General features: G+C 40.2%; 1 protein-coding gene and 2 long non-coding RNA genes across 4 annotated transcripts; 1 reads left to right on the forward strand and 2 right to left on the reverse strand.

Annotated features, from left to right (window-relative positions):
• The first annotated feature begins 413 nt into the window (after nucleotides 1-413).
• On the forward strand, nucleotides 414-11,085 carry LOC146670631 (butyrophilin-like protein 10). The gene is made up of 6 exons (XM_085407650.1): nucleotides 414-741; nucleotides 5,417-5,752; nucleotides 5,983-6,018; nucleotides 8,075-8,350; nucleotides 8,454-8,582; nucleotides 9,623-11,085. The coding sequence occupies exons 1-6, from the start codon at nucleotides 663-665 to the stop codon at nucleotides 9,682-9,684; spliced, it is 918 nt and encodes a 305-aa protein (XP_085263776.1). The 5' UTR covers nucleotides 414-662; the 3' UTR covers nucleotides 9,685-11,085.
• Nucleotides 11,086-12,663: 1,578 nt separating this feature from the next.
• Nucleotides 12,664-14,124, reverse strand: LOC146670632 (uncharacterized). The gene is made up of 3 exons (XR_014911814.1): nucleotides 13,756-14,124; nucleotides 13,548-13,658; nucleotides 12,664-13,062 (listed from the first exon to the last, which is right to left on the reverse strand). It is a non-coding gene; the product is annotated as an uncharacterized LOC146670632 (long non-coding RNA).
• A 286-nt stretch (nucleotides 14,125-14,410) lies between these two features.
• LOC146670633 (uncharacterized) lies at nucleotides 14,411-25,281 on the reverse strand. 2 transcript variants are annotated; one of them, XR_014911816.1, is made up of 7 exons: nucleotides 25,013-25,281; nucleotides 16,142-16,262; nucleotides 15,692-15,774; nucleotides 15,186-15,387; nucleotides 14,925-15,074; nucleotides 14,612-14,755; nucleotides 14,491-14,514 (listed from the first exon to the last, which is right to left on the reverse strand). It is a non-coding gene; the product is annotated as an uncharacterized LOC146670633 (long non-coding RNA). The 2 variants fall into 2 exon arrangements; XR_014911815.1 differs by having other exon boundaries at nucleotides 14,411-14,755.
• Nucleotides 25,282-26,669: the final 1,388 nt, after the last annotated feature.

Consider the following 26,669-nt stretch of genomic DNA (forward strand, 5'->3'; position numbering starts at 1 on the left):
CATTCACTGACTTATCCCTGTTACTGTTAGCAAACTAATTTCATTAGTAGAAACAACAGCCAGTTTATTAACAAAAACATTTCTGCTCTGGATTGGAAGAAAAAACCCTGAGTGGTGGTTGTTGTTGTTTTTTTGTTTGTTTGTTTGTTTTTAAATTGGGTATGAGGGTGTTCGGTCCACACTCCAAGCCAGTTGGTGGCGCTAATGCAGCACATTGTTGTTTTTTTCTACCTTCCAGGTGCCATTGCTTTCACCAGAAGCTGTAGTGCTAATTCGTTTTTGGGGTTTTTTTATGTTTAGTTTATATTTAATAACGTCGCCTCAAAGTTGGACCTTTACATAAGTCTGTGTGAGCTCCTTATGTTGTGCTTTTTTTTAAAATCAGTTGTTTTTTTGTTTTTACTGTAGTTAACGTGAAACCTAACCCGGTAGATATTAGCAATAATAATATCAAGGCAGGAGGCCTTGCTTACTTACAAAAACGTGTATAACCGAGGTTTTATTAGCATTTAGTGCCATCGGCTGCTGAAAGCCTTTACAAGATTGTCTTGTAGTGCCGTGTTAGGCTACTTTACAGGGCTTTCATATTGCAATTCATTGGCTGTAGGGTTAGCTGTCTCCATCGTTAGCTTGTAGCATACTTGGCGCACGTCTATCTCACCATGTTTTGTTTCTGTGGATTGAAAGCACACTTTCTGTGTTTTCTTGCCCTGGTTTTTGGAACATCAGGACATGAGAACGGTAAGAAAGATCATTGCTTATTATGTAGATTGCATTTATAACATTAAAGCATGCCAATGAGCAGAAGTTCCAAAAGTACAGAGTTGAAGTACTGATTCAACTTCTTTATTCGAGTAAAAGTAAAAAGAAAAATAAAATAAAAAATAAGCAAAGGCACTGAAATTTACTCAAAGTAAGAAGGTAAAGGTAGCTATTTTTATGCAAAACTGAATGAGCCTTGTTCTATATTAATGGAATAATGGAATCATATTGGAAGTTCAGAATAAGAACTTAGTTACATTTTAATTCTAATTGTACACAGTTTAAATCATGGGTTCAGTCCTTACATTGGTTGTAATGGCTCAGTGTGGGGGAAAGGATCATAACTAACAATCTTTATGGAGAGCTCCAGTAGATTTTCTTAGTGTACAGGCTGTGATCAGCTGACCTGCCGCTCCTTGTTAATGTACACAGCTTAATTCAGCCAGATGTTAGCAGATGTTTCATGAGTTGTCCTGGCTGATTTGTATCCTCACTGACAGTACACTGTTTATGCTGTCTTTATATTAGACACTATGAAGTTAGTATGAAGGTGGAATTCAGTGAAAGAATCTCAGCACCCAGACCCAGTTAAAATTCATGTGAGTCTCTGCTACACTTTATGTAAGACAAATGTGACTATGAACCACAGCCACTGTGCAGCAATCACACACTGTTCTTTACTTTAGATCCATCACAGTGCAGCAAACTAACCTGTTTATCCTGCACTAACCTGCAGAGGATTATCATGCAGCCTTTAAATAACACAGTCTGCCTCAGTTTGATTTACAGCAGGTTTTACAATATGAAAAAAAAAACATAATGTCAAATGTACAGAACTAATGTGTGATTTTAAGAACATGGGGACTTACATGTGAGTTTTAAATGAGCAGTTCTCACCTTCAAATCTAAGCTCTCTCCTGTCCTGTCTTTCTACATCTCTGAGTGAAGTTGGCTCTATTTCTTTTCTCTCCCTGTGAAATAAGCAACTGGACCTGTAGCTGGAACACATGTGAGACACACAAATAGTTTGCTGATGTTTGTTGAGCTGATAGAAACTCTGCATTTCAAATTATCCAATACTTAAAGTCATTCCCTTGCTTGCTCCTCTTCTGTAGCACTAGCAAGATTCGGAAGAACTGCAACTTACAGACCCTGCAGTCATTCTGGTGATGTGGAGGGAAAGGGAAAATTTTTAACCCTTGACATTGGCACATGTGTTACTGTGCAGGCTCACAGTTTGATGTTTGAAAGCTCGAAGTGATGTAAAATAATAATTTCCTGCAAATGCAGTAACAAGCCTGTTTTGAATATGAAAGCAGTAGAAAGTAGGTATTTGTTTAAAAATGTAGGGAGTAAAAGTAAAAAGTAGGGATGGGTATCGTTTAGGTTTTATCCGATACCGGTGCCAAATCGGTACTTTTGAAACGGTGCCGGTGCTCAAACGGTGCTCAAACCGGTGCTTAAAGAATGGAGAACACAAAATTGGTCCAAAAACCTCTCATATTCAGCTGGTTTTTTGTAAAAAGATAACAACGTGAGCCTTTTCTGCAGCTATGGGGCATATATGGTATCACTCTTAGCTGGAAGCAGTGCTTAAACAATGGAAAAAATACAAACTTTGTCCAAAAACCTCTCATGTTTAGCTGTTTCCCTCTTTTTCTTTGGTCATTTTAGCCTTTTTAGCCAGGGTGAAGGGAGCATCTGCCATCAAACAAGAAGACAGCCGCATGTAGCTATGATGATGTTTGCTAGTTCACCTTACATGCATTAAGCTACTCACGCAGAGAAGAACGGCTGCTGCTGCCATCAAATACAGCGCATTTCTCGGCTTTAAAAAAAAAAAAACGCTATGCGTCGCCAGGTGTTTCATCGGATTTGAGGCGTTACCTCCTTTGACAGTATCACAGTATCAGCTTAAAGCACTTGTTGCAGGCTGCTGAGTTTGCATATTTTGCTGTGAAGTACAGCCAGACTTTTGACCGCTTCGCCTTGGGCATTTTTAATCTGTATCTCTGCATAAAAGAACGTACGTACCTGGACCCGCCTACTATCCTCGGAAATGTAAAATGATTGGCTAGAAGTGTATTACAGCTCAGGGAAAAAAAGCACCGAAAAAAAAGCACCGAAATGTGCGCTGCTTTTCGGTCTGGTTACTACCGTTTATGTCAGAACCGGTGCCATCATGGCACCGGACACCAGTACCCATCCCTAGTAAAAAGTAGTCAGGAAAGAAAACTATTCAAAGTACACTACTACTACAGGCCTTTCACCTGAGGGTGAAAGGCGGAGGGCATGGGCCGCCAAAGGTAGATTTGTACTTTGTTACTTCCCACCTCTGCTAATGAGACAGTATGTCTAACATGAAGTATTATTGCTGGAAGACATTTGTCTGTATGACATGATTGCATCACACAGTTTCTGCAGATTTATCAGCTGCATCTGTGATGGGAATTTTCAATCCACCACATCCTGTCCACGCTTCTGATTATTAACCCTTTCACGCATAGTGGTCACAACAGTGGACAGCCATCCAAAGGCTATTTTCTTGTATATGTGTCAGTGTTGATGGTATACTTGCACATAGGGCTGTGCGATATGACCAGAATTTCATATCCCGATATAAGACATTTATCGTCCCGACAACGGGTATATATCACAAAAATTTTACATTTTCTGTAAATTACGTGAATGTCGGGCAACTCGATTTGCGTGAAGTGTTTTTTTGTTTGTTTGTTTTGTTGTTTTTTAGCTGGTCCTGCACCTGGAGTCAAGTTTTGTGTTACGATTGATGTTTTCATCGTCGATATATTTTGTTATATCGAACAGCCCTACATGCACATAAACCACTACATTGGAAACTGATGTGTCATTCCATACGAAATTCATAAGTCAAAACGTATGTTGTCCATGTAAGTGGATGTGTAAAAATAAAGATATAGATATATCTAGATATAGATATATTTATATTAATTAATTAATTAATAAAAAATAAAAAAAACACCCAGCACGCCCCTGCGGGCGGTTTATCCTTCAAGCTCGGGTCCTCTACCAGAGGCCTGGGAGCTTGAGGGTCCTGCGCAGTATCTTAGCTGTTCCCAGGACTGCGCTCTTCTGGACAGAGATCTCCGATGTTGTTCCCGGGATCTGCTGGAGCCACTCGCCTAGCTTGGGAGTCACCGCACCTAGTGCTCCGATTACCACGGGGACCACCGTTACCTTCACCCTCCACATCCTCTCGAGCTCTTCTCTGAGCCCTTGGTATTTCTCCAGCTTCTCGTGTTCCTTCTTCCTGATATTGCTGTCATTCGGAACCGCTACATCGATCACTACGGCCGTCTTCTTCTGTTTGTCTACCACCACTATGTCCGGTTGGTTAGCCACCACCATTTTGTCCGTCTGTATCTGGAAGTCCCACAGGATCTTAGCTCGGTCATTCTCCACCACCCTTGGGGGCATCTCCCATTTTGGAAATTCTGACAACTGCTCCGTCCGTATCCGTAGCCAGTCTTGTTAATGATCTCACTGAGGGGGTTCAGGCTTATGCAGAACAGCAGTGGGGACAGAGCATCTCCTTGGTAGATCCCGCACTTGATGGTGACTTGTGCTATGGGCTTGGAGTTGGCCTCTAGTGTTGTACGCCACATCCCCATTGAGTTCCTGATGAAGGCTCTTAGGGTCCCATTGATCTTGTACAATTCTAGGCATTCCAGTATCCAGCTGTGGGGCATTGAGTCATAGGCCTTCTTGTAATCAATCCAGGCAGTGCACAGGTTGGTCAGTCTGGTCTTGCAGTCTCGGCTGACTGTTCTGTCTACCAGTAGCTGGTGTTTTGCGCCTCTGGTATTCTTGCCAATTCCTTTCTGTGTCCCACTCATGTATTGACCCATGTGCCTGTTCATCTTAGCCGATATGATGCCCGACAGGAGCTTCCATGTAGTACTGAGGCAGGTTATTGGTCGGTAGTTGGACACACACACATATATGGAAAGGTTAAGATAATACCAATACCACTGCTTACTTGTGAATGCACATATAGCTAGTCCACACAAGGAGCATGGGACAATTACATATTATCAGAAGAGAATGTTGCAAGCACTAGAAGCTAGGTGTCTCTGTCTTGGTTCTTGTGTTGTTGTTTGTGCTGTGCTTTATTATTTAGCTGCATTGGCTTCATGCAGGCCCACTGTGCTTGGATGTAAAAGCTGCTTTCTGCTCTTCTCCTTCCACTGCTCTGTGTCCTGATTTTTGACACCCGCCTCCTGAATTAGAGTTGATTAGCTGCAGAATGAATCCTCTTCCTTTTCTCGTTTACAAACTTCTTTCTGCCTTGTTTCACAACTGTGTGTTAGTGTCATGGGGGAGAAATGATCGGTACACTATTTAGTGACCCAGGGCCAAATCTACACAGTGACACACACTAAAGATTTAATCTAAAATATCTAAAGATCTAAATCTTCTAACGATAGTTGATTTATGTACCTCATAAATTGCCTTTTAGTGTAAATACGCTTATTTAGGAATTTAAAATTGAAATACATTTGAACAGTAAAGTGGGAGGTAAACTGGGGATTCTGGGTAATTTAGGAAGCATAGCATGTATGTAATCTGTTGCATTCCCTGTTTAAACACTGATATAAATCTGCTTCTTCCTCAGGGCCAGAAGTCGTCACAGTGGTTGTATCAGAAGGAAGTGACGCATTCTTGCCCTGCTCCGTCAGCACCAGCCTTGTACAGCAGCTCTTTGACTGGAGAAAGGATCAGAATAAAAAGGATGTGTTCATGTATAAAAACTGCAGTCATTACAACAACAACGGCCTTAAAGGTCAACATGACCAGTTCAAAGGACGGGTCTCACATTTTCCACAACAGCTGCAGTTCGGTAACGCCTCGATTGTAATCAGAAACACCACGATCAGCGACGGTGGAAACTACACCTGTCACTTTCCAAATCTGGAGCCAGAACAAATATTCAGCATTAAACTTGTTGTTCGTAAGTATTATTTTTCCTCCTTCTTTTTAAGAATCCTAAAATAAATGAAACTGAAGAACATGCCTCCTACCTCTCAAATTATCTATTTGCTACTTAGACCCAGTGGCTTTTAAAAGCAGATTATATGATTAGATTTGCATATAGTTTTTGCATTGGAAAAAACATTTTGCCGGCACTGTAAGGATGAGAAGTTATTGTTTGTAATACTACATTTTTATTCTTTCTTTCAGGATACAGTTTAAAAGACAGAAGAAGAGAAAATGCACGTGAGTGATGATGTTACTGGTGTCTACACCTGTTTGTGCTGCAACTCTGTAGGCCTCACCCAAAAAGAATATATTTTCATGTTAAATTTCTTTCTTTCACATTGGGGGAAAAAAATAACATTTAAAAGATTCAGCGCCAACGTTTAACATAAAGCGCCCACAGTTAGCACATTTACACCCTCATTCTTTCAGGGTTAACAGGAATTTTTGAAATACAGCATTTGCTCCATGTCTTGTAGTTTGTGACCTTGCAAACCTGCTACATGCATAAAAGTCTGTTTAACAGATAAAAGGCTCGGGTTAATGAGATATCAGTAAGATCTGTGTTGCTCTGTCATGTTAAGACCTAACCCTGATGTCACTGATCTCTACGTCTGCACTCTTTACGAGCCAAATCAGATTATTTTTCGGGCACATGATCCAAGTTTGATACAAATTCTCTGTTGAAGAGACGTTTTTGAGCTGTTGAGCTGTACATTAATAATACCAAAGAAATGAAGCCATGCTTTAAAGTTACAGCAGCGCAAACAGTGTAAATTGCATGATCACAGGAATCGCATGTATTTAGTGATGCAGAAAATGCATAAATATCTATTGTAACATAACAATAGATAACATAGCATAACATAACATAGCTGAAACTCCAGCAAGTCAAACAGATCTGTCAAGAGTAAATTAAGTCATTAAATTTAAATTTGCTCTAGCCTCAAACTAAAGTGATTTCTACTTACCCTTCACCAGACTGTAGAATATTGTCAGACCTGAAAAACCGAGGTAACCTCTAAAGTTTAGAGCTTCAGACCTCTAACACGCACCTGCCAGGTTAGAAATAAACAACAGTTAAATGTGCTAAAATGCATGACTTCATAAAATTCTCTCAACAACAGAGGAAAGCAAATTAACAAATAAAATTCTTGACCACTGTCATACCTGTTCTGTCTGACTGGTTTTCTTGAGGCTGACACTAAGAATACCTGTCTTTGTCAAATTTCTTAGTATAAACCTCAAATCACCACATCACATTTTAGAAATAATCAGTGCGTATGTTCTTGAGAGTTTATAAACAGAGTTGTAGCACTCATTGCAGATGTAGAAATCAGTGACATCATCAATCATTTTCTCTCCACTCGTACATCATCATTCAGTCAGTGGATATCATAGGTGTCAAACTCTAGCCATACCAAATTACTATCAGAGCTGGCCTACTGGTATTATACAGCTAATATATATATTGTTTAGTATTAAACTTTGCTTGTTCCATATTCAGTTTTTCAGTAAAACGTGTTTGAGTCCATAAGAAGAGATTCATTCTTATATCTAGAGGAATAAATATATTTCAATAAATATTAATGTTAGCCCGCGACTTTGTCCCAGTTTTGAAATTTGGCCCACTGTGTATTTGAGTTTGACACCCCTGATGTACATGATACAGTTAAGATGCTCTTGATCGTCATTTGAATCATTGTGTTAAGTGACATAATCCGTATCAGTGAAGAAACAAATTGGTCATTTATTTTTATATGTACCGCTTGATTGTTACAGCGTAAGACACAGTTAAACTTCAGGACCTCAGGCACTGTTCATGGAGTGTGTTTTTCTTTCTCTCAGCTGAACATGGGATACACACGCACGAAACATGTACACTGATACGCACTGTCACCCTCCCTCCCCCAAATCCAATGCCTCCTCCCATGCTTACCTCCCGTCCGATGTGGACACCAGATCAGCCGGAGCGCAATCGAAGATTGCAGCGGTCCCAGATCAGCTGTACACTCTGGAATACTCTCCCACGTTGCTTGTCTGTGGTTTAATGTGTTACGGTGTGATGATATGTGTGCATTCTTTTTCTCCTGAATTATCCTTTTGTGTTACATTGTTTTTCCTTTTGCTACTTAGCCTGACCTGTCTCCCCAATGTGATGTTTGTGTATTGTATGTACGGTGGCAAGGTCTGTCATCTCGGTTGTGGGCAACTGACAAATAAAGGCTATCTCATCTCATTCATACATGCATAAATGAATAATAAAGTCTGACCAGCTTATTTTGTGTGTTTACAGGTGCAGCTCCAAAACCTATTGTCTGGCTAGTTAAAGACACAGAGGACCAAGTACAGCTGCACTGTGTGGTTCCAGGCGCCTTTCCCAAACCTGAGGTACTATGGAAGGAAAGTAATGGAGACATCTTTCCTGCTGAGCCACAGGTGTTATACAGAGGAGACCACTACTACATCACCCTCCTCATCACTGTGACTGCCACAAACACAGGCCTCTTCCATTGTGTGGCCACACAGGAGGAGATTGGCCATGTGATTGATGCTGAAATCCGTGTTCCAGGTGAGATTCCCTCTCGTCATGTTTTCATCTGTGAATAATTTTATATGTGCAACGTCGTGAGTGTGTGGAGTTTATAATCAGCATGTTAACTGCTGTGTTTCAGATAAACAGTTTAAGTCCTCCTATGGAGATGGAGTGCTGGCAGTTTTATTTTGGGCTGGATTTGTTACTGGTGCATCTGTAGTTCTAGTTCTTTGTGATTTGTACGTCAGAAAGAACTACATCAAGAAAGGTAAGTTTATGATAATTGTAACAATATTTTTGTCTCATGTAGACATAAATATACCAGATACTTTAAGCTACTTTAAATATTCTTCATAGGTGTTTTTGTTTTTTCCTGATTCATATTTAGTTTATACATCTAGGTGTGTTTTAGCCATGTTCATTTCAAGCATCATGGTCAATGTGTTCAAACAAGGTCTGGAGACATGGACGAGGCTCTGTCATGGTTTGGTGCTGTATTTCAGCCAGTGGTGTTGGAGGTCTTTTTCAAAAAAATAAACCTTAGACTTAAACGTTAGAACAGGCTTTTCCCCGCAGCACGCCGTGTAATAAATACAAAGAAAACGGCGGCCGTTACAACTTATGTCTAAAAATGTATCGTTTCATGCATCGGTTAAAACACTCGACTCCAGCTACATGACGCCCAGCTGGAAACACTTCACGCAAGTCGAGCTGCCCGAGATTCACAGAATTTACAGAAAATGTTACATTTTTGTGATTTATATCGTTATCGGGATATGAGATTTTGGTCATATCGCACAGCCCTAATATACACACTGTCAGACATTGACAGTTTTTTTTTTAAATAGGAAATTTACATTCAAAGCACAATCTTTGAGTTTTAAATGAGATTGTGAATAAAATATTGCATTGGAGGGCAAATTGTGTTCATGTGGCCAGATAACCAAACCAGGATTCCCAGTTCACCGTGTGATGGAATCTACCATGATTCAGATTCCACTGAATCTTCTCCATCAGATACCGCAGGATGTTACATTAGAACCTGCACTAGCAACCTGATCCTCATGTATGTTTGACTGACTCCAGAGTCAGACTCAGGCTTAAATCAGCTGTTAAACACAAAAGAAATCCCATGGTTGCTTTAACCCAGGGAAACTCTTCAGTCTCCACTCACTCATCATGTTTGAGAATAGACAGTTGAAAGATGCTTGCAAGTGTTATTGACAGAACCAGTAATGATTTCTGTATTACATAAAGGTGCTGATGTTATGTCATTTCTGTTTTATTCTTTTGTTTTTCCCCTGGCAGTTTCTGCTCCGAAGACTAACGGTTCGTGTAATGGGGAATCAAGCCAGCCACTTCAACTTTAAAAGTGCCAGATGATCTGCCTTCTGTGTGGAGAAAATAATTGATATCCTGTGTGTGGATATCAAATCTGTGCCAGCTTTTTAGTTAACTTGCCACAGTTGGAGCTTTCAATGACATTTACAGCCAGTGAGCATCTGTGGTGAGAAAAAGTGCCTTCCTCTCTCCTTGGCTTTTACAATCAAGTTCAATTTTGCATAGGACTGCACTGCTGTAGACAATGAACTTCTGAAAGGGTGCTGAGTTACACTTATTGTTTTGTTTGTTGTTTTCTAAATTTGCAAAGCAAAGCACTCTTTTAATTTTTTTTTAAAGTCTTACTCAGGGTCACATGTGAAATTATGCAAGAGGAAAAATGTATATTTTAACTATACTCCATGTGCTACTGGAAAATCTTTGCTGTTATTTTGGGCGTGACTTGGATATCCACTTTAACCTCAGGAGTTTTTATATACAGGGAAAATATACACATACATTCATAGGAGATCTTTGTGAAACAACAACGTTCTCTTTGTCATACTGGTTTTGGTAAATACGTTTCTAGTATTGACAAATGGGCATTACAATGATGCAGTTTAACATAACAATTTACTAAATCCAAAACCACTTACAGTGTGTGAAAGAAGTTTCACAAAGTTTCATATTTTTAGTGTTTTATACCGGTGAATGAGCTCAAACCAAAAGGATCCAGAAGATTGATCACAAAAAGCTTTACATGAGGACTTCCATTTTCCAGTAACTTCCAGTTAAACTTCCAGTTAATGTAGCTAAAAGAGAAACTCAACGAAGGGAAATGGATTGTATCTCATATCCACTGAGTTTACCTCAGAGGTCAGAGCGGGAACATCTGAATCTTTTCTATGCAAAAGTAGGACGGACCAAGCTTTACACATACCCAGCAGTTTGGACCAGCTTTGAGATTTCTTTTTTTTTCCACAAAACCCAAATGATATTCTCTAATGTGTGTTTGGAGGACTGTGATGCTAATGCGTCTGTCTTCAGTTGAGAACAAAGTGAAGAATTTTGACTTTGGCTCTTGTGATTTGATGTCTGAGACACAGGCCAAGTTACTCATCTTTGTACACGAACAATGATAGTTCTCACTGGAAAATATCAGACCTTTAAGGCAGATGAAAGGTAAAGTGACTAAAATGAACTCAGAACTGAAATTTGTATTTTTAAACCAGCAGTACAATAAGTCGGTACTAAAAATGAGCCATGTCACTGATGTGAAAAAGAAAAGGAAAATTAATCAGTGTGAAATTTCAAAATCAATTTATTCCACTTTTTCTCACCAGCAGCACTTTATAAAGGGATGAAATTAATATTGAGCAGTATTAAGTTCAGGTTTAGAACTCCGAAAGAGTTTCTCATGTAGCCCCTTAAAATTTGTTGCGCTGCCCTTCTTTATATTATTTTTGCTTATGTGTGGTGTACAGTGGTGTATTATATTATTTTGGAGAAGCACTGGTTGTTCTGCCTCATTGCCATGTGATGGTATCATGACTGATTGTTACACCAAATCTGTCCATTCGTTGGAGTTTTAATGCACTGCTTTGTAAAAATGTATTGTTTATTTACAAAAACATCTTTTTGTTGCTGAATGTTGAGCTAGTAAAAATGAATAAGCTGTGATAGATAAGAAGATGAGGTGTCCTCCGAATCACTAATGTTGGGAACTTTGCGCTGAAAACACTTAATATCCAGCAGAGTGAAGCTGACCCCCCACCCACTTGAAACGTAAAGGCAAATAGGCGGAGCGGTTAGTGCTACGTTTGTGCAGATTTGTGCAGGTAAAATTAGCGTTTGTGCTGCTATGATTTGAGATATCCTGTTATGGTTTACTGCTGAAAAATGTCTTTTTCAAATGACCTTTCACTTTGTGTTCACTTGTTCAATAAAGTTCTCCTAAAAAAACCCTCTTGTTGTATTTAATCAGCTAAATTTGTAATGAGTGTATTTTTTTTAACTTCAATTTCTTTACTTCAATCACTTTTTGTTCATAAAACCACGATGCAAATGCTTGAGTGGAGTGGATTAAAAAAACTTTATTGAAAACTACATTTGAACATTTTACACTCCCATGAACACTTTGAGAAACGAACAAGCTAGCAGTCTTTTGCATCAAATACACATTTTCTGGCAGAAAAAACTATTATTTGGCATTACTGTGTCTGAAGGATTCTTAGAACAGCGTTCATCTGATTTCTGAACAAGGTAAGCTTACATTTAAAATACTGAGGTTTTAGTTACTGAGTTAATACATGATATAGCTAACTGTCTGGATCAAAAGGATTTTTTTTTTCAATGTTAAACATTTTCAAAAATGTCCAAGAAAAAAGTTTCTAAAGCACTTTAAAACATGTAGCACACTGGACTAAAGTGCTGTACAGTACATGGGTTAAATACTCAGACTCAATTTAATAAACTCACAAATTCAATAGCTCCATCTTAAAAACAATAATTCCACAAAATATGAAAGTGTAGATTGGTGGAGAACTTGGGGGAGGGGTTGCTCCTGGCTGTATATATAGTTCAGAAATCACATTTTGCTCCATCATAATCAGTGTGTTTTTTTCTTTTTTTTTTAGATGCCTCGAAAGCCATCTGTAGACAAGGTTTCCATTTTTGCAGTTCTTTGCAATTCAAAAGAGGCCATAGTCCAAAATGGCAAAATAGCCACTCCAGCTGCATCAGCCTGGAAAGAGCTGAGTCAGCAGCTAGAAGACAAGATGTCAGCAAAGGCCCTGTACACTTTTGTGAAGCTAAATAGACACAACATCTGGTCAGCTTTGGAAATCAGTGATCAGGAAAGTAATAGTGAAGGAGAGTTAGATTCACATTGCATTTCTCCTGGACAAGAAAACTGTCAAGCTTTTGAACTAGAAGTCCCTTTTGAGGACTGGGTTAAATTTATTCCTGAAAAGGTTGAATACAATGACAAGTTTTCTCCTACCCAAAACAGGGAATACACAATTTTGAAACCTGGCACTTGGACTCATATCATCAACGATCTTATATGGAAGAAGATCAAAAATACATGTACACTTGTGTTCCGTAGAGCAAAGGTCCATCCAACTGTCAACAATAATTATCTGGACATCAGAGGCGACTGTAAGGAGTGTCATGGCCAGTTAGAAATGTCATGTGACAGACAGCCAGCAATTAATAGTCCAATGGTGCTCCAGTGTTTCATGAGAAATACAGATTTCTCCCTGCACACTGGCCACTCCAAGCGGTTCATGTCTGGAAACCTGCGTGAACAGATCGCTAAAGAGCTGTGTGAGGGCAGAATGGAACCAGCTGTATGGAGGTCAGCGAGGGCAGCAGATCTGATGGATGTTGGAGATCCTGAGCCAAGCCACCTTCCAAATTTGGCCACTCTGCGAAAAGCCAAACAAGAGAGAAAAGACTTGGAATTAGGAGATAAGGACCCCATTGCATCTCTGCAATTGCTAAAATATAGTGTTCCTCACAGTGGTAGCATCCGAGATATTGGACTGGACAAGTTTTTCTGTCACTACTGGAGTCAAACACAGATGCATGTTTATAAGACATTGTCAAAAAAACTCCCCCAACTGTGTGTTTTGATGCAACCAGTTCAGTTGTGAAAAAACTGCTGAGACCAAATGGCAAATCTGGCCATATCTTCCTTTATCAAGGTATTCTGAAAGAAAACAATTGCCCCAGTGTCCCAGTGGTGCAAATGCTGTCAGAGAAACATGATGTTAATGCCATCGCAAACTGGTTGACAGAATGGATTCGTGCAGGTGCACCTGTGCCAAAGGAAGCTGTGAGTGACTTTTCTCTGGCAATTCTGGGAGCTCTGGTCAAGGCTTTCACTCCTCATCCTGATCTGAAGTCCTACCTTAATGAATGCTTTCATGTCCTTCTTGGAACCCAGTCTGCCAAACTCCCCCCTTGTTATATCAGGGTTGATGTTGCGCACTGCATCAAGATGATATGCCAGTGGGACTGCCTGAAGAAGAAAACACATCGTGTTAAAGATTTCTTTGTCAGGTCATTAGCAAAACGTCTTCGGTCTCAATGTTTGGACCATGCAAAACAGCTCCTACATGCTATCACTGTTGTGGCCCTCAGTGAGGCAGAAGGTGATGACAGTTCTGGAGCCCCTCTTCCTTCAGAAAGGTGCAAGAAATACTTGAAAGCCCAAATTGCTCAAGACTCCATCATCATTCCAGATGAACAGACGGAGGAAAGTGAGAGAGTGGATTCAGTGGATGAGATCCAGACTGACCTACGACAGTGGGTAACAGAAATATGTGAGGAGAGCAGGTCACTTACTGCAGCAAACAGGGATAGAGATAATATTCACTTCCTCCCTGAGATCATTCCTCATATAATAAGACTGGCAAGTTACTTGCCACTCTGGACAGGAATAATGGTCCCTCTCTTCCAAAGCACCAGCATCACAGCAAGTTCAGCCACTGTTGAAGCTGAGTTCAAAAACATAAAACATGGCCTTTTCAAACATGACAACTTGCCTCTTTGAGTCGATCGCTTCATTGCTCGTCATCTTTCATTCATCGAGGGAAATATGCAGATTTGTTCTGCAAAAGAAAAGGTCAAAGATGAGGCAACAGTGGGACCACTGAAAGTCACAGATGCCAATTCTGGATCCATGACGACTCACAATGCAGAAGACAAAATAAAAATGGATGCTCACCTGTTTGTGGGATCTGATGCTGCCACAAACATTCTTCCGGCTGATGGGGATGCAGTTGAGAACTGGAGGGGCCTAGCTGTTCCACCCAAAAAAAGGAAGAGGACTTCCTACCTCTCTGCATGTACCGAATGGCTCCATGCAGATGAAACTTTTGGGGCCAAAAGAGTGAAAGTGGGATTATTAAAAAATGGAAACCTCCATCAGCCTATTCGATTAGGGGAATCGACAATCTCTGTGCTCAATACCTGTGCATTTGATGCATTTTTTCAGTGCTTATGTTGTGCCTTCTGTGACAGCTCCACATTTCAAAATGCTGTTCTGAAAGACAGTGAAAACCCAGTCCTGCAGCTGGTGAAAGCCATTGCCACAGATGGTGTGACCCAACAAACCTACAGAAGGAGAGCAGAGCTGCTTAGTGTAATGTTTGAAGCTGTCTCGTTGAGGTCTGCTGCGATCCAAATCGATGCTCAGTGCAATATCTCCGCTGTAATCGCTAAGACAATGAGGAACATCTCAAGTGTTTATTTTACCAAACACTGCTCTTCACAGCACTGCTACCTCAGCAAAGGGATGACAAGGGAAGTGCCATTTGTTTCTCCTGCCATCTCTGTCCTCAAAGAGTCTGGTATGGCTCATCTTGGCACAGCTGTGGAAGCAGGACTTGGCCTACCTGAGTCTACCTGCCTCAGGCCACTCTCCAATCCATCTCTGTGTCCATCAGAATTCAAAACAGAAGACAGCACCACAGGAAATGAGCTCTGTGCAGGGACAGTTACTCACAGCTACAACATTGGAGATATCGTGTGGATTGATACTGACCTTGCAAACCAAACAGAATTTCCACTGAATGAATTTCCCTCCAACCTGGTTCTCCAAGGAAAGTCGTTCACTTTGAGGGCATTAATTGCTTTCCATGGAAAGATGACCACTGATAGTTTGGGGCATTACACTGCATACTGCAGGAGAGCTCCATGTGTGTGGGAGTGCTATGATGACCTGGGAAATGGAATGACAGGAGCATCTGAAAAGAAAAAAATACAACCCCATGCTGTGTTATACACAGTATAATGAGTGCTGCCTGCATTTTTCTGTTTTATTTGGTTCATTACAGTTACATGTGTTCAAAGTGTTCATAGTGTGTGTTATCAGTAAGTTCAGTTTTGCACATAAAGTTAAAGTTCTAAATTAAAAATCTTTTAACACTCTTTTCTTTGTCAGTCTGATGCATATTTGCTTTTACACACCCAGTCACCTTCACCCGTAGCCTTGAAAGTAACCGTTCCATTTTTCTGTCAATAATTTTCCTGTATTTGTTTTGTGTTTACCTGGTGGCTTAAGTCAGGGGTCAGCATCCTTTTCATTTCAAAGGGCCCCTTTTCCCCCTGCTGCTACAAAACCTGTCTAGAGCCTAAAAAAAGAAAGAGCCTATAAATATCTAGAAAATGAGTTGTTGTATCGTGTAAGCTATGGAAATGTAAATAAAAATGTTTATTTTTAGATTTGATAAGACAATGAATCATCAAAGCTTTATATCGGAAAAAAGTATTTGTTAAAATGAAGCCAGCTACGTGAGTCCTTTCCATAATAATTGAAAATTAGGAAAGATGGGCAACCAACTTGAAAATTACAGTAAACAGATTTGAACCTAAGAAACATTAAATCACTTTTAAAAGCCTTGTACATTCAGTGAATAGTCAATGCAGATATTTCATTAAAAAAAACAAATTGTTAACAGAACCCTTTCTTGTTGTCTTTATAATAAAAAAATGACTTACTTGGACTTATAAGAGCCACAGTGGAGGGGCCGGAGAGCCACATGTTGCTTTAGAGCCGCAGGTTGAAGATCCCTCGCCTAGGTGCTGTGGAATATTCAGTTTTCTACACGTAGGTAACAACCTATCAAAGCAAACACTTCATTTTTTCTGAGACAGCTACATTAATAATAATGAACATATATAATTCAAAACAAAATCATAGAGGCCAACTGGGTATGTAAAAAATAATAATAATTAGGTATACGTGAATCACTTCACATGAAACTCAGTTTTGCCACAGAAAAAATAAAAACTTTAGCCTACCTTGTGTACGTTTCTGCACTGGTAACAAAAGAAATATCGACCTTTCCGCTGAATAAATTGTGTTACTAAAGTGTAAACTAATAAAAGTTAATATGCAGCAAGCCTAGAAAAAGTGCAAAACTCCACAGCTGCTGAAACTCACTGCCACAGACACTGGTGTTATACAGCGTAGGCCGTAATAATTAAAATCATTATATCTCAGATACTGTAGCAGCACAAACGCTAATTTTACCTGCACAAATCAGCACAAACGTAGCACTAAAAAAGTCGACCATTTTGGCCCGTTTTGGAGCAGTCTGGGGGGATGGTGACCTTTGAATGACCTATAAAATAATGTTTAATATCTCAAAAACCGCAGCAGCACAAACGCTAATTTTACCTGCACAAATCTGCACAAACGTAGCACTAACCGCTCCGGCTATTTGCCTTTACGTTTCAAGTGGGTGGGGGGTCAGCTTCACTCTGCTTTAATATCCTGTTGTTCAAAATAACATGTATGAATATATCACCACCTGTGCTGAGACTGGATTGGTTTGAAAATAATGTAAAGGCAATATTTCCCTCTTTCTAATTTTAGGTGCAATTTTGGAAGTTAGAGTTTTAAGTTGGAAAAAACTTTTTTTACCCAAAGACAAGTCAGAATGCGTTTAAAGCTTGCCAAGACTTTGTGTTAACACTGATCATGATCCTGATATTTATTTATACACAAAGATTTAACTTTAACCTCCCAGGACCTCAGGTCCACATACTTGGACATCACATTGTGGGTTGTGTAGACCAGGGGTCTGCAACCTTTAACACCCAAAGAGCCATTTGGAGCCGGTTTCCACGCAAAAGAAAACACTGGGAGCCGCAAATACTTTGTGACATGTAAAATGAAGATAACACTGTATATATTGTTTTTTACCTTTATGCTTTGTGGGAACAACTAAGGTGTGTTGCTTATGAAATCCATGAAGTGCTACAGAGAAAATTACATTTTATTTATGTAATTAACACATTTTGAACTCTTAAAGAAATATAACAAAAGCAAAGACACCCAGCTGAACTAAAATGATCCATGTAGCAAACAAAACTGTTGTGAGCCGCCACCCTCATATCGCCTTTTGGCTTTTGGAGCCTTGACCTGACTTTTAAAAAATAATTGGAAATAAAGCACTATGCTGCTAAAAAAGGAAAAATAGATGTTTGCAAAATTCTGCCTAAATATTTTACCAGGTTAATGTGTGTGGCGGGGCGTGGTCTGCGAGAGTCCATGGATGGACGTTTTGTCCCTACGATTCTCTCCACAGTCATTATGACCCTTTGCAGAGCCTTTCTCTCTACCTGTGTGGTGTTCCCATACCAGACAGTGATGCTTGTGGTGAGGATGCTCTCTATCAGTCCTCTGTGGGCCTGGGTGAGAGGGTGATGGTTCAGGGCAGCTTTCCTGAGCAGCCTAATGAAATAACTCCCTCCCTGGCATAGCTGGACTGGCCTGGATGGTGATTTTTCGCTTTTATGGGCTGATGGGTTTTTTTTCTTTTTTTTTCCGTAACGGTATAAACACTGAAAGGTGGTGGATTGGCCAGATGAAGGGAGATGTGTAAAAATAACTCAGTTGTTTGGTGGTGGCTATTGCAGAGCTTCCACAGATTCAGTAACATTAGCACGTGGTGGAGGCCAGCAGGTGCAACACGCTGGCAGGTGGATGACGGAAAGGCAGGAGGAGCAGAGACCCGAGGCGGTGAACTGAACCTCAGGTAAGAAGTTATGACCTGCAGTCTATCTGGGTCAGATATAAACCAAGTTTAGGTGGAGTTTATTTTCGTTGTGCTGACTTTTTACAGTCATTTACATTTTCTAGATACTGCACCAGTACTGTGTGTAAAATGCCATCAAAAAGTCAATTAAGTTTTATTCTTTCTCACCTGTCTTTCTGTCTTCTTTCACTTTTTAAAGGTTGCCATGTTAGAAAAAATATTTTGCCCTGCCATGCTGTTTATTGATGTGGCAAATGAATGGTTTATGAAAATATATCTAAATCTGTCATCAGTAATCAGTAATGATCATGTCTCACCTCTCCTCTGTCTTAATTTCAGGTTTTCACCATGTGTTGTAGATAGTTTAGGAGGTTAACTCGACCAACAGTCTACTTTCGGGTACTGTTTAGAATACCAGAATAGGGAGGATGGTGTAGGTTTACGTTTATTAGACTGATACATATATACCAACAAGACAGTGTACATCACTGTGACAACAGCGTTTGTTTTCATTCAAAGGCTTTATGGTTTTTCCTATAATACCTGGTGGGCCGGTCTCTAGTCAAAATGTCCGGGCCGATTTTTTTGTCCCAGTCCAGCCCTGGTTATTAGTGTGAGTAGGACGGAGCTCAAGAGCAGAATACGACACAAAAGGAAGGAAAGGTGGCAAAAGCAATGGGAGGAGGAGAGGAAAGGGCGATGGTTGTTCAACAACCAAAGGAAAATGGGGGAAATGAGAAGTACAGGACAAAACAGGAGAGAGGAGACGATTATCTCGACTGAGATTTGGACACACTGGCTTAAACAGCACATTATTTTTAATAGGTAAACACTGTACAGGGGAGTGTGACTGCAGTACACTCAGAAAAATTATGGTTCTTAAATGGTTCTTCAGATGGCTTCATGGTTCTTTAAAGAACCATCATACGTCAAAGAACCTTTTTATTTTGTGGATGGTTCTTCAGCTATTACAAATGGTTCTTTAAAGAACAAAAGGTTCTTCATCCTTAGCAATCTAAGTTTGATGGTGTAAATGGCATAAATATTTATTCACTATAATGAGGCTGTGAATTATACTGTGTTTTCTTTGTGTGCATGTGTGTGCGAAGGGGGAGGGCAGGTTACCTGGCAATTACCCTTTAAGAGAAGATGGTAGGAAACTGAATATTCAAATAAAAGTTAGAAATATTTGCTTAAAAATATACTGGTGGCAGGGTGGGGGCCAAAGCCTAAAGACCCTAACCCCCCCCCCCCCCCCCCCCCCCCCCCACACACACACACACACACACACACACCCCTAACCCCACAAACACATTATGAATATGGTGAGTTAACAAACAGTAGACACAATGCACACATTCAAATACTGTACTTTAGTTTTAAATTTTAATAAAGCATTACCATTTTCTACTCCAAGGCATTACTTTTGAGATTATTATATATTTTTGAAAATACAGCATAATGATAATACTAATTATTGTAAACTTTACAAACCACCCAGCAGTATGTAAAGTCAAATTATAAGATACAAGTAAATAACAATTGCAGAACAGAATGTCAGTGTAATAAACACACACTTCGTTTTGACAAATCACAACTTAGGTAAATGATCTGAGTAGTTGTTCATCACTGAGCAATTTGTTAATATGTGTTTCGAGCCAAATAAATGACAGGGAGAGAGAGTGACGTCAGAACACGTCATACTATAACCTCCCGGGAGCGGACTTAGGGGGTCAGTCGTTGGGATGCGCATGCGCAGACAGAGTGTGCGAGCGGCGGGCCTTGACCTTTCGGGAAAAAAAACTCACGGACGGTGACAGCGAGGCGGATAACAGTCTTCAGTACCTGCTGGACTTTGAAGCTGTGGATTCTGGGACTGTTAGAAAAGGTAAAACATTTCCATTAAAACCTTATTACTGTTTTGTTTTTGTTACTCGTCATTGTAGCTTGCTGTTAATGTTGTGCTAACAGTAGCGATTAGCTAGATACGTTAGCCGTTGAGGTCAGCGCAATTTAGTATCCGGTATACAGAAACCGTTTTCCTAACAAAACCACTGTTATAATTAAGTGAAGCTGCTCCCAGCTAATTTGAACCTTTGGCTTCTAAAATATGTGGTTCAATTGCGTGCTGCGTACATAACCTAATGTCAGCTAGACCGAAATTAAAATTTAATATATTGTTAAAGTCACTAAAATGGCGCCTGAAGCCTGTTATGACGTGAGCTCTGTGTCTGCTCTAGAAACTCTGAAATTCTGTAGATCTGAGCCGTACATTAAATACTCACATGAACCTGTACTTTGAATTCTGTATGAGCTGTATAAAATACAGCTATGCATAAGAGTTTTGAATGAATAATTAGATTAGATAACTCTTTATTGTCTAATCGAATTATATAGAAATGAATAGAAAGTGGTTCTTTAGACTGATGCCATAGAAGAACCTTTTTTGGTGCCACAAAGAACCTTTCAAACAATGGTTTCAAACATGAGAAGGTGTGTCTTTGACTGTTCCTGCATAACTTAGTTTCGGACTAGTTGACAAGTTATGCTCCAGTCATTTGATGTTTCCAAGATAGATGTTCTTTTGTAATATAGTTAAATTTTTTTGTATATTTCATTTATCCACCATCATACATCATACATACAAGCTAAGAAGAGGTCGTTATACTAACAAGAGGTATCAACGCTGGGCCAAAGTTGAGCACATGGTTAAAGTTTGTAATCCAGCCAGGGTGTAAATATCACTCAGCAGCCAGAGCTGAAGCAGGTAGCATCAACACATAAATCTACTCTACCCGGCTTAAATCACAAGAGCACCTCTGACCAAAAAGCTGTAGATTTTTCTTGTTTGCACAAATTAATCCAGATTCACATTAACTGTGTTCACAGCTCCAACAAAATGAGGAAGAGGAGGGGCAGAAACACAATTAGATTGAATTACAATTGGATGGAAGGCGAGGACAAGGAGAAGGAAGCTTAGGATGAGGAGGAAGAGAAGCAGCAGGAGCATCTTTAGGGATCCCTATGATGTCATTGAGGTTTGTTTCATTAATATGGTCCTCTCACAAAGACCGATGACATGTTTTAGTTCACGTACTTCCTGTATTAAATAGTGATATGCAAAATGTTGTGAAAAACCATGGAGCAGGTACGTATAGTGCATCTGCAGGTAAATGAAAATCAAATCTCTAAGACAGACGGAAATCTGTATATTTATCACCCTTATGATAAAACCCATGTCAGCCATTGGTTTATGGACTTTGTATTTTGAAGCCTCGGCATTTGCATTATTGCTGTTGCTATGTTGGGACCATATTAGGATGAGGGATCAGAATCTGGAGTCATGCACACTATTATTTCATTTAGTGTGTATCCATAAGATTCGTACAGCAGATCCAAGTTGTGCCTTGAAAACAGGAAAGTCGTCTGCATAGAGGAGAACTGTAATAGCAGGCTTGTACAAAGTGAGGCTTTGTGCACTCGTTTTACTTCTGTCACCCTGTTTTGATGCAGATTTCACTTGAAATCAGGCAAGAACTGGACTTATTTTTTACAATGTGTTCTTGTGAATTGATTGTGTATCGCATATGTTTGATTGATTTGACTTTCTGCAAGACAACAGTCGTCCACTGGCCAAAACAATTTTCCAAATACCTCCACGTGATCAAGCCTGGATTTAGAAAAGAATAGCAAAAAAAATCTGCACCTCCTGCTTCAGATGCAATTTGTGTTTGTGTGTTCAGAGGCAGCGGCGAGAGGGGAGACCTCGGGTCATCCAGCTGGAGAGCCTGACCAGGAGGAGTCGAACATTAACTCAGCTCTTCCAGGGCACCCTGCAGACTCTGCTGCTGGCATCGGCGAGGGATGACGTGAACGCCAAACTGGAGTCCATCACAGGTCAACTGCAGGTATGCGAGTCAGACCTTCTGAGGAGGGTTTCACTTTTCTCTCTTCTTTATAATTGACTCTTTTCTCTCTCTTTCAGCTCCTTGTCTCAGAGTGGGAGGGATTTGAAGCACAAAGGGAGGAACTTGTCGTTTGGTTGGCTGATATGGATGTCCGCCTGAGTGAGGTTGACCAGCTGACAGGAAACACCAGTGAAAAACTGAAACAACTGCAGGTGTGGGCTTGTTTTGATATGACATATATTTGATATGAAACATACGTCAGAGACATTGTCCTAAACTGGACTAACAAAGGGCCATGAGTACAACATGAAAAGTACATTACAGAGCGTAAGGCTGAAGTTCATTGATCATTTTAATCATAAACTTGTTGTTGAAATGTTTTTACTGAACATGCAAACATCTGCTGATGAAAATGTGTTGATTTATTGGTCTGTTATGAAGCTATTTCTAACGTGTTTTATCACTTTCTGATGTTTTATTAATTAAACAATACATGTATTATTTGTTGTGTTATCTGTAGATATAATTAATATATATATATATATATATATATATATATATATATATATATATATATATATATATATATATATATCCATGCAGCTGGATAGCGTAGTGGTTAGACTACACGCCTTTGGAACAGAGGATCGCAAGTTCGATTCCTGCCTGGGGCGTCTGTATCCAGTAAGGGTCCTAAGGCTAGACCCCCTATGCTAAGCAAGCCTACCGCAGACATGAGCGAGACAGATAAATATGAAGGCATGCCGGCTCGGACGTCGCCCGGATCAACAAGGTCCGCGTCAGGTGTTGAGGAACCAGGGCACCCTGACGAAAAGTGGGCTACTGGAACAAGAAGGCATCGGTGGGCAAGGGACGAAAACAGGGCGTTGTTGGAATGCTACTACGCAAGTAACCCCGGCGGAAGGGGCTACATGAATAGGATGAGGGACCTATGGATTCTTCGATACCCAACATCCACAATGACGGCGAAATACCAAGGGCTCAGAGAAGAGCTCGAGAGGATGTGGAGGGTGAAGGTAACGGTGGTCCCCGTGGTAATCGGAGCACTAGGTGCGGTGACTCCCAAGATAGGCGAGTGGCTCCAGCAGATCCCGGGAACAACATCGGAGATCTCTGTCCAGAAGAGCGCAGTCCTGGGAACAGCTAAGATACTGCGCAGGACCCTCAAGCTCCCAGGCCTCTGGTAGAGGACCCGAGCTGGATGGATAAACCGCCCGCAGGGGCGTGCTGGGTGTTTTTTTTTTTATTTATTTATAGTATAGCCAATATATTTAATTATTACTGTTTAAAACACTAATATGTGACATGTATTAGTAGTGATGTTGTGCTGAGGGTTAAAATGCCTTTTGGTAACTACAAAATGACAATAAACCATTAATATGCTGTGCTCGTATTTATTTTACCCTGCTCAAATTCAATTTATGATGCATTTTATTTTGAAAGATTTAAAATGGTTTTTTAAAGAACCACTCAAAAAAGGTTCTTTAAAATGGTTCTTTTAAAGAACCATTTGAAGAACCTTTTTAAAAATGGTTCTTTAAAGAACCATTTTTAAAAAGGTTCTTTGAAAAACCATTAAAGGTGCCCCAAAGAACCATTTCTTGATGGTTCTTTGGGGCACCTTTAATGGTTCTTCAATGAACCACTGAAAGAAATGGTTCTTCAAAGAACCAATGTTTGAAAGGTTCTTTGTGGCACCAAAAAAGGTTCTTCTATGGCATCAGTCTAAAGAACCACTTTTGGTTCCAGTTGGCACCTTTATTTTTCTGAGTGTAGGGAACAGGAAACAATAGAACGTGTTTTATTGCATTGTCAGAAGTATGATATGGAAAGGAGACAACTGATAAAAAAGCTGGACGATATGAAAGTGGAGTTGGACTTGTTTGATTTATTCCGCGTGAGCTCTATAAGTGAAAGTTATCAGGCTGTATCTTGGTTTTTAAGGCAGACCCATTTGTTCGGGAGAATTTGAATATTTTATTTTATTTTTGTCATTTCGGTCCACACTCCACACCAGTGGCGGCGGTAATGCACCATTTTGCTGTTTGCCAACCGCCAATAAACCTATACAGAAGAAGAAGAAGGAGGAGGAGGAGGAGGAGGAGGAAAAGAAATACAATCGGAAATCGTAAACAAACACGAAGTTTTTGTTTTGGTGCCATTTACGCCCTACAGCTGTAGAAATTCGTTTAACTTGTAGTCTACTAACTTTTTCTATATTGGGATGGCTTATCGGGAGTTCCAAAATCATCCACAGTCACTTTGACTTATATTCAGCCTGATAGCTAAGGCGGAGGATAGCTTCTGTAGCCATAAGCGCTAACGTTAAGAGACCTGTCGGACAGTGAATCTTTTAAAGATGTTGTCAGCACCAGAGTGTTTGTGGTTGTGTCTCGACGTTCTGATACTATCTGCATCAGCTGAAGGTGAACCAGGTAAGGATGCCAATGCTAATTTTTAGTTTACGGATATAAGTTCGTAGTCAGACCCAGCATTCATACTACTTAGCTAACTTATGCTAAGGTAGCTAAGTAGTATGAATGCTGGGTCAGACTACATGCTTTCATGTCTTACTGAACTACTTGTGCAAATATATTTGTATATATTTCAAAGACATGCAGCTTGTGGGGATAGGTTAATTGAATAATCCAAATTGTCACTAGGTGTGAATGGTTGTCTGTCCCTGTGTGTCGGTGTTCCAGATCTACTGGCGTTTAGATCAACTGGCGTTGGTCGAACAGATGTGTGGCAGACTTGCGTTTCAGGAGCTGCTACCGACAAACCAGCAAAAAAAAGCCAAATGTGTCATCTGTGACATTTGTGAGGTTGTCTCAAACACACTCCGTCAGTCTTAATGCTGTTGAACAACAAAATGCTTAAAAATGTGGCGAGTTTACCTGGTGATATCCTCATGCGCGACGCGATCGCGAAAACAGCAAACAAGTAACACCACGCCGTTGTTGTTCACAGGACACAAAGAGTAAACGATCGGGAGACTCTTGTCGTCGTTATCGTTCCCCTCGCACGGTTTATTCCTCCGAATTCAGCGTTTTTGCTTCACAACTACAGCGAGCAGTTTACTTTGTGCACTAACATGGAGTCGAGTCAAACAGCGCCACCTCTGGCCAAGTGCCACAGCCTACAGCCAGATCAACCTGTGACACACATCTGCAGCACGTTTGAATTCGTGTCATGCACATTTGTACCTTTCAATTGTGTCTGTTTGTGCGTCATGCAAACAAACCTTTGAAATGAATGAAATGATATCATATATTTATTATCAGCCTACATTTACGTAAATTAGGTTTTCAGGAAACACTGTTAAATGTTCAGTTTCTATGCCATATGTTAAAACAAGATCTAGAGTGTGATTAAAGTGGTGGGTGGGTTCTTTTACATTTTGAGAGAAGCCAGTTGAGTCTAATAACAGATTAAATGCCATGTTGAGGCTGTCATTTTTAGCATCTACATGAATGTTAAAATCACCCACAATAATTATTTTATCTGAGCTCAGAACTAAATCAGACAAACTCTGTAAGGCCCAGGTGGACGATAGATGATAACAAGTAAGACTGGTTTCTGAGGCTAAGCTTTCAGGCTTTCAAATGAATTAAAAGTCTGTCTTGGTCTTTCATTAATTAATAGGCTGGTGTGAAAACTTGCTGCCACACTGCCCCCTCGGCCTGTGCTTCGAGGTTTCTAGTAGTTAGAATGACTCGGGGGTGTTGATTCATTTAAACTAACATAATCATCCTGCTGCAACCAGGGGCCCGTTCTTCGTACCTCGCTAAGTAGGTTAGCCGGATTAGATTGTTGACGATTTCGCGTGATCCTGGATCAGTCGGTTCCCCGAAGCTCATCCGGGACTTGCTGTCATAGCAACAGAGCCGTAAGCGTAAACCTGCTCGGGAGCAGGTTTACTTTATGTAAACAGGATTAGATCGCGGCCACGCAGGTATGTCCGCTTCATTTATACGAAAGCAACAGCGATAAATAAATAACATCAATGTAACTGAAGATAATGCAGCACTTGATCCTTTTATTGATGTCACACAGATACATACAGGTCATTTCCTAAAAAAGGGAAATGTACTATTAACATTCTATTACATGTATGTGATTATTACAGATGTAATTCATATTTCAGAGTAGCAATTGTAAATTACTTCGTGTAATCAAGATGAGAGACCACGGCTATAAAAGCCAAGGTGGATTTGGGAAGCCTGTCGCAGCCATGTCCTGTCCGTTTACGCGAGCAACCCATTGCGGAAGGTGCAAGATTGATAAGGAGAGTCCTCAGAATTCAGCGTATATTGCGGGACAGACAGGATCCTTTAGCTCAGCGCGACAGTGTGCTCATAGAGAGATATCGATATTCCCGTGAGGGTATTATTTACTTAACCAACTTGTTGACGAGGGGGTGCAGGACCACCACCTGTCTTTTTTTGCTCTGCCCTTTTCTTGGTTGCTGTTATAAACAAACAAACAGATTATTTCAGGGTCTCTTTCCAAGAGACGAAAAGCAATATAAGTGATAAATATTACCATTCTGTA

Source organism: Rhamphochromis longiceps, linkage group LG5 (assembly GCF_057381845.1).
Source record: "Rhamphochromis longiceps isolate RC_006_pf linkage group LG5, R_longiceps_female_GT1.1, whole genome shotgun sequence".
Classification (NCBI taxonomy): Eukaryota; Metazoa; Chordata; class Actinopteri; order Cichliformes; family Cichlidae; genus Rhamphochromis; species Rhamphochromis longiceps.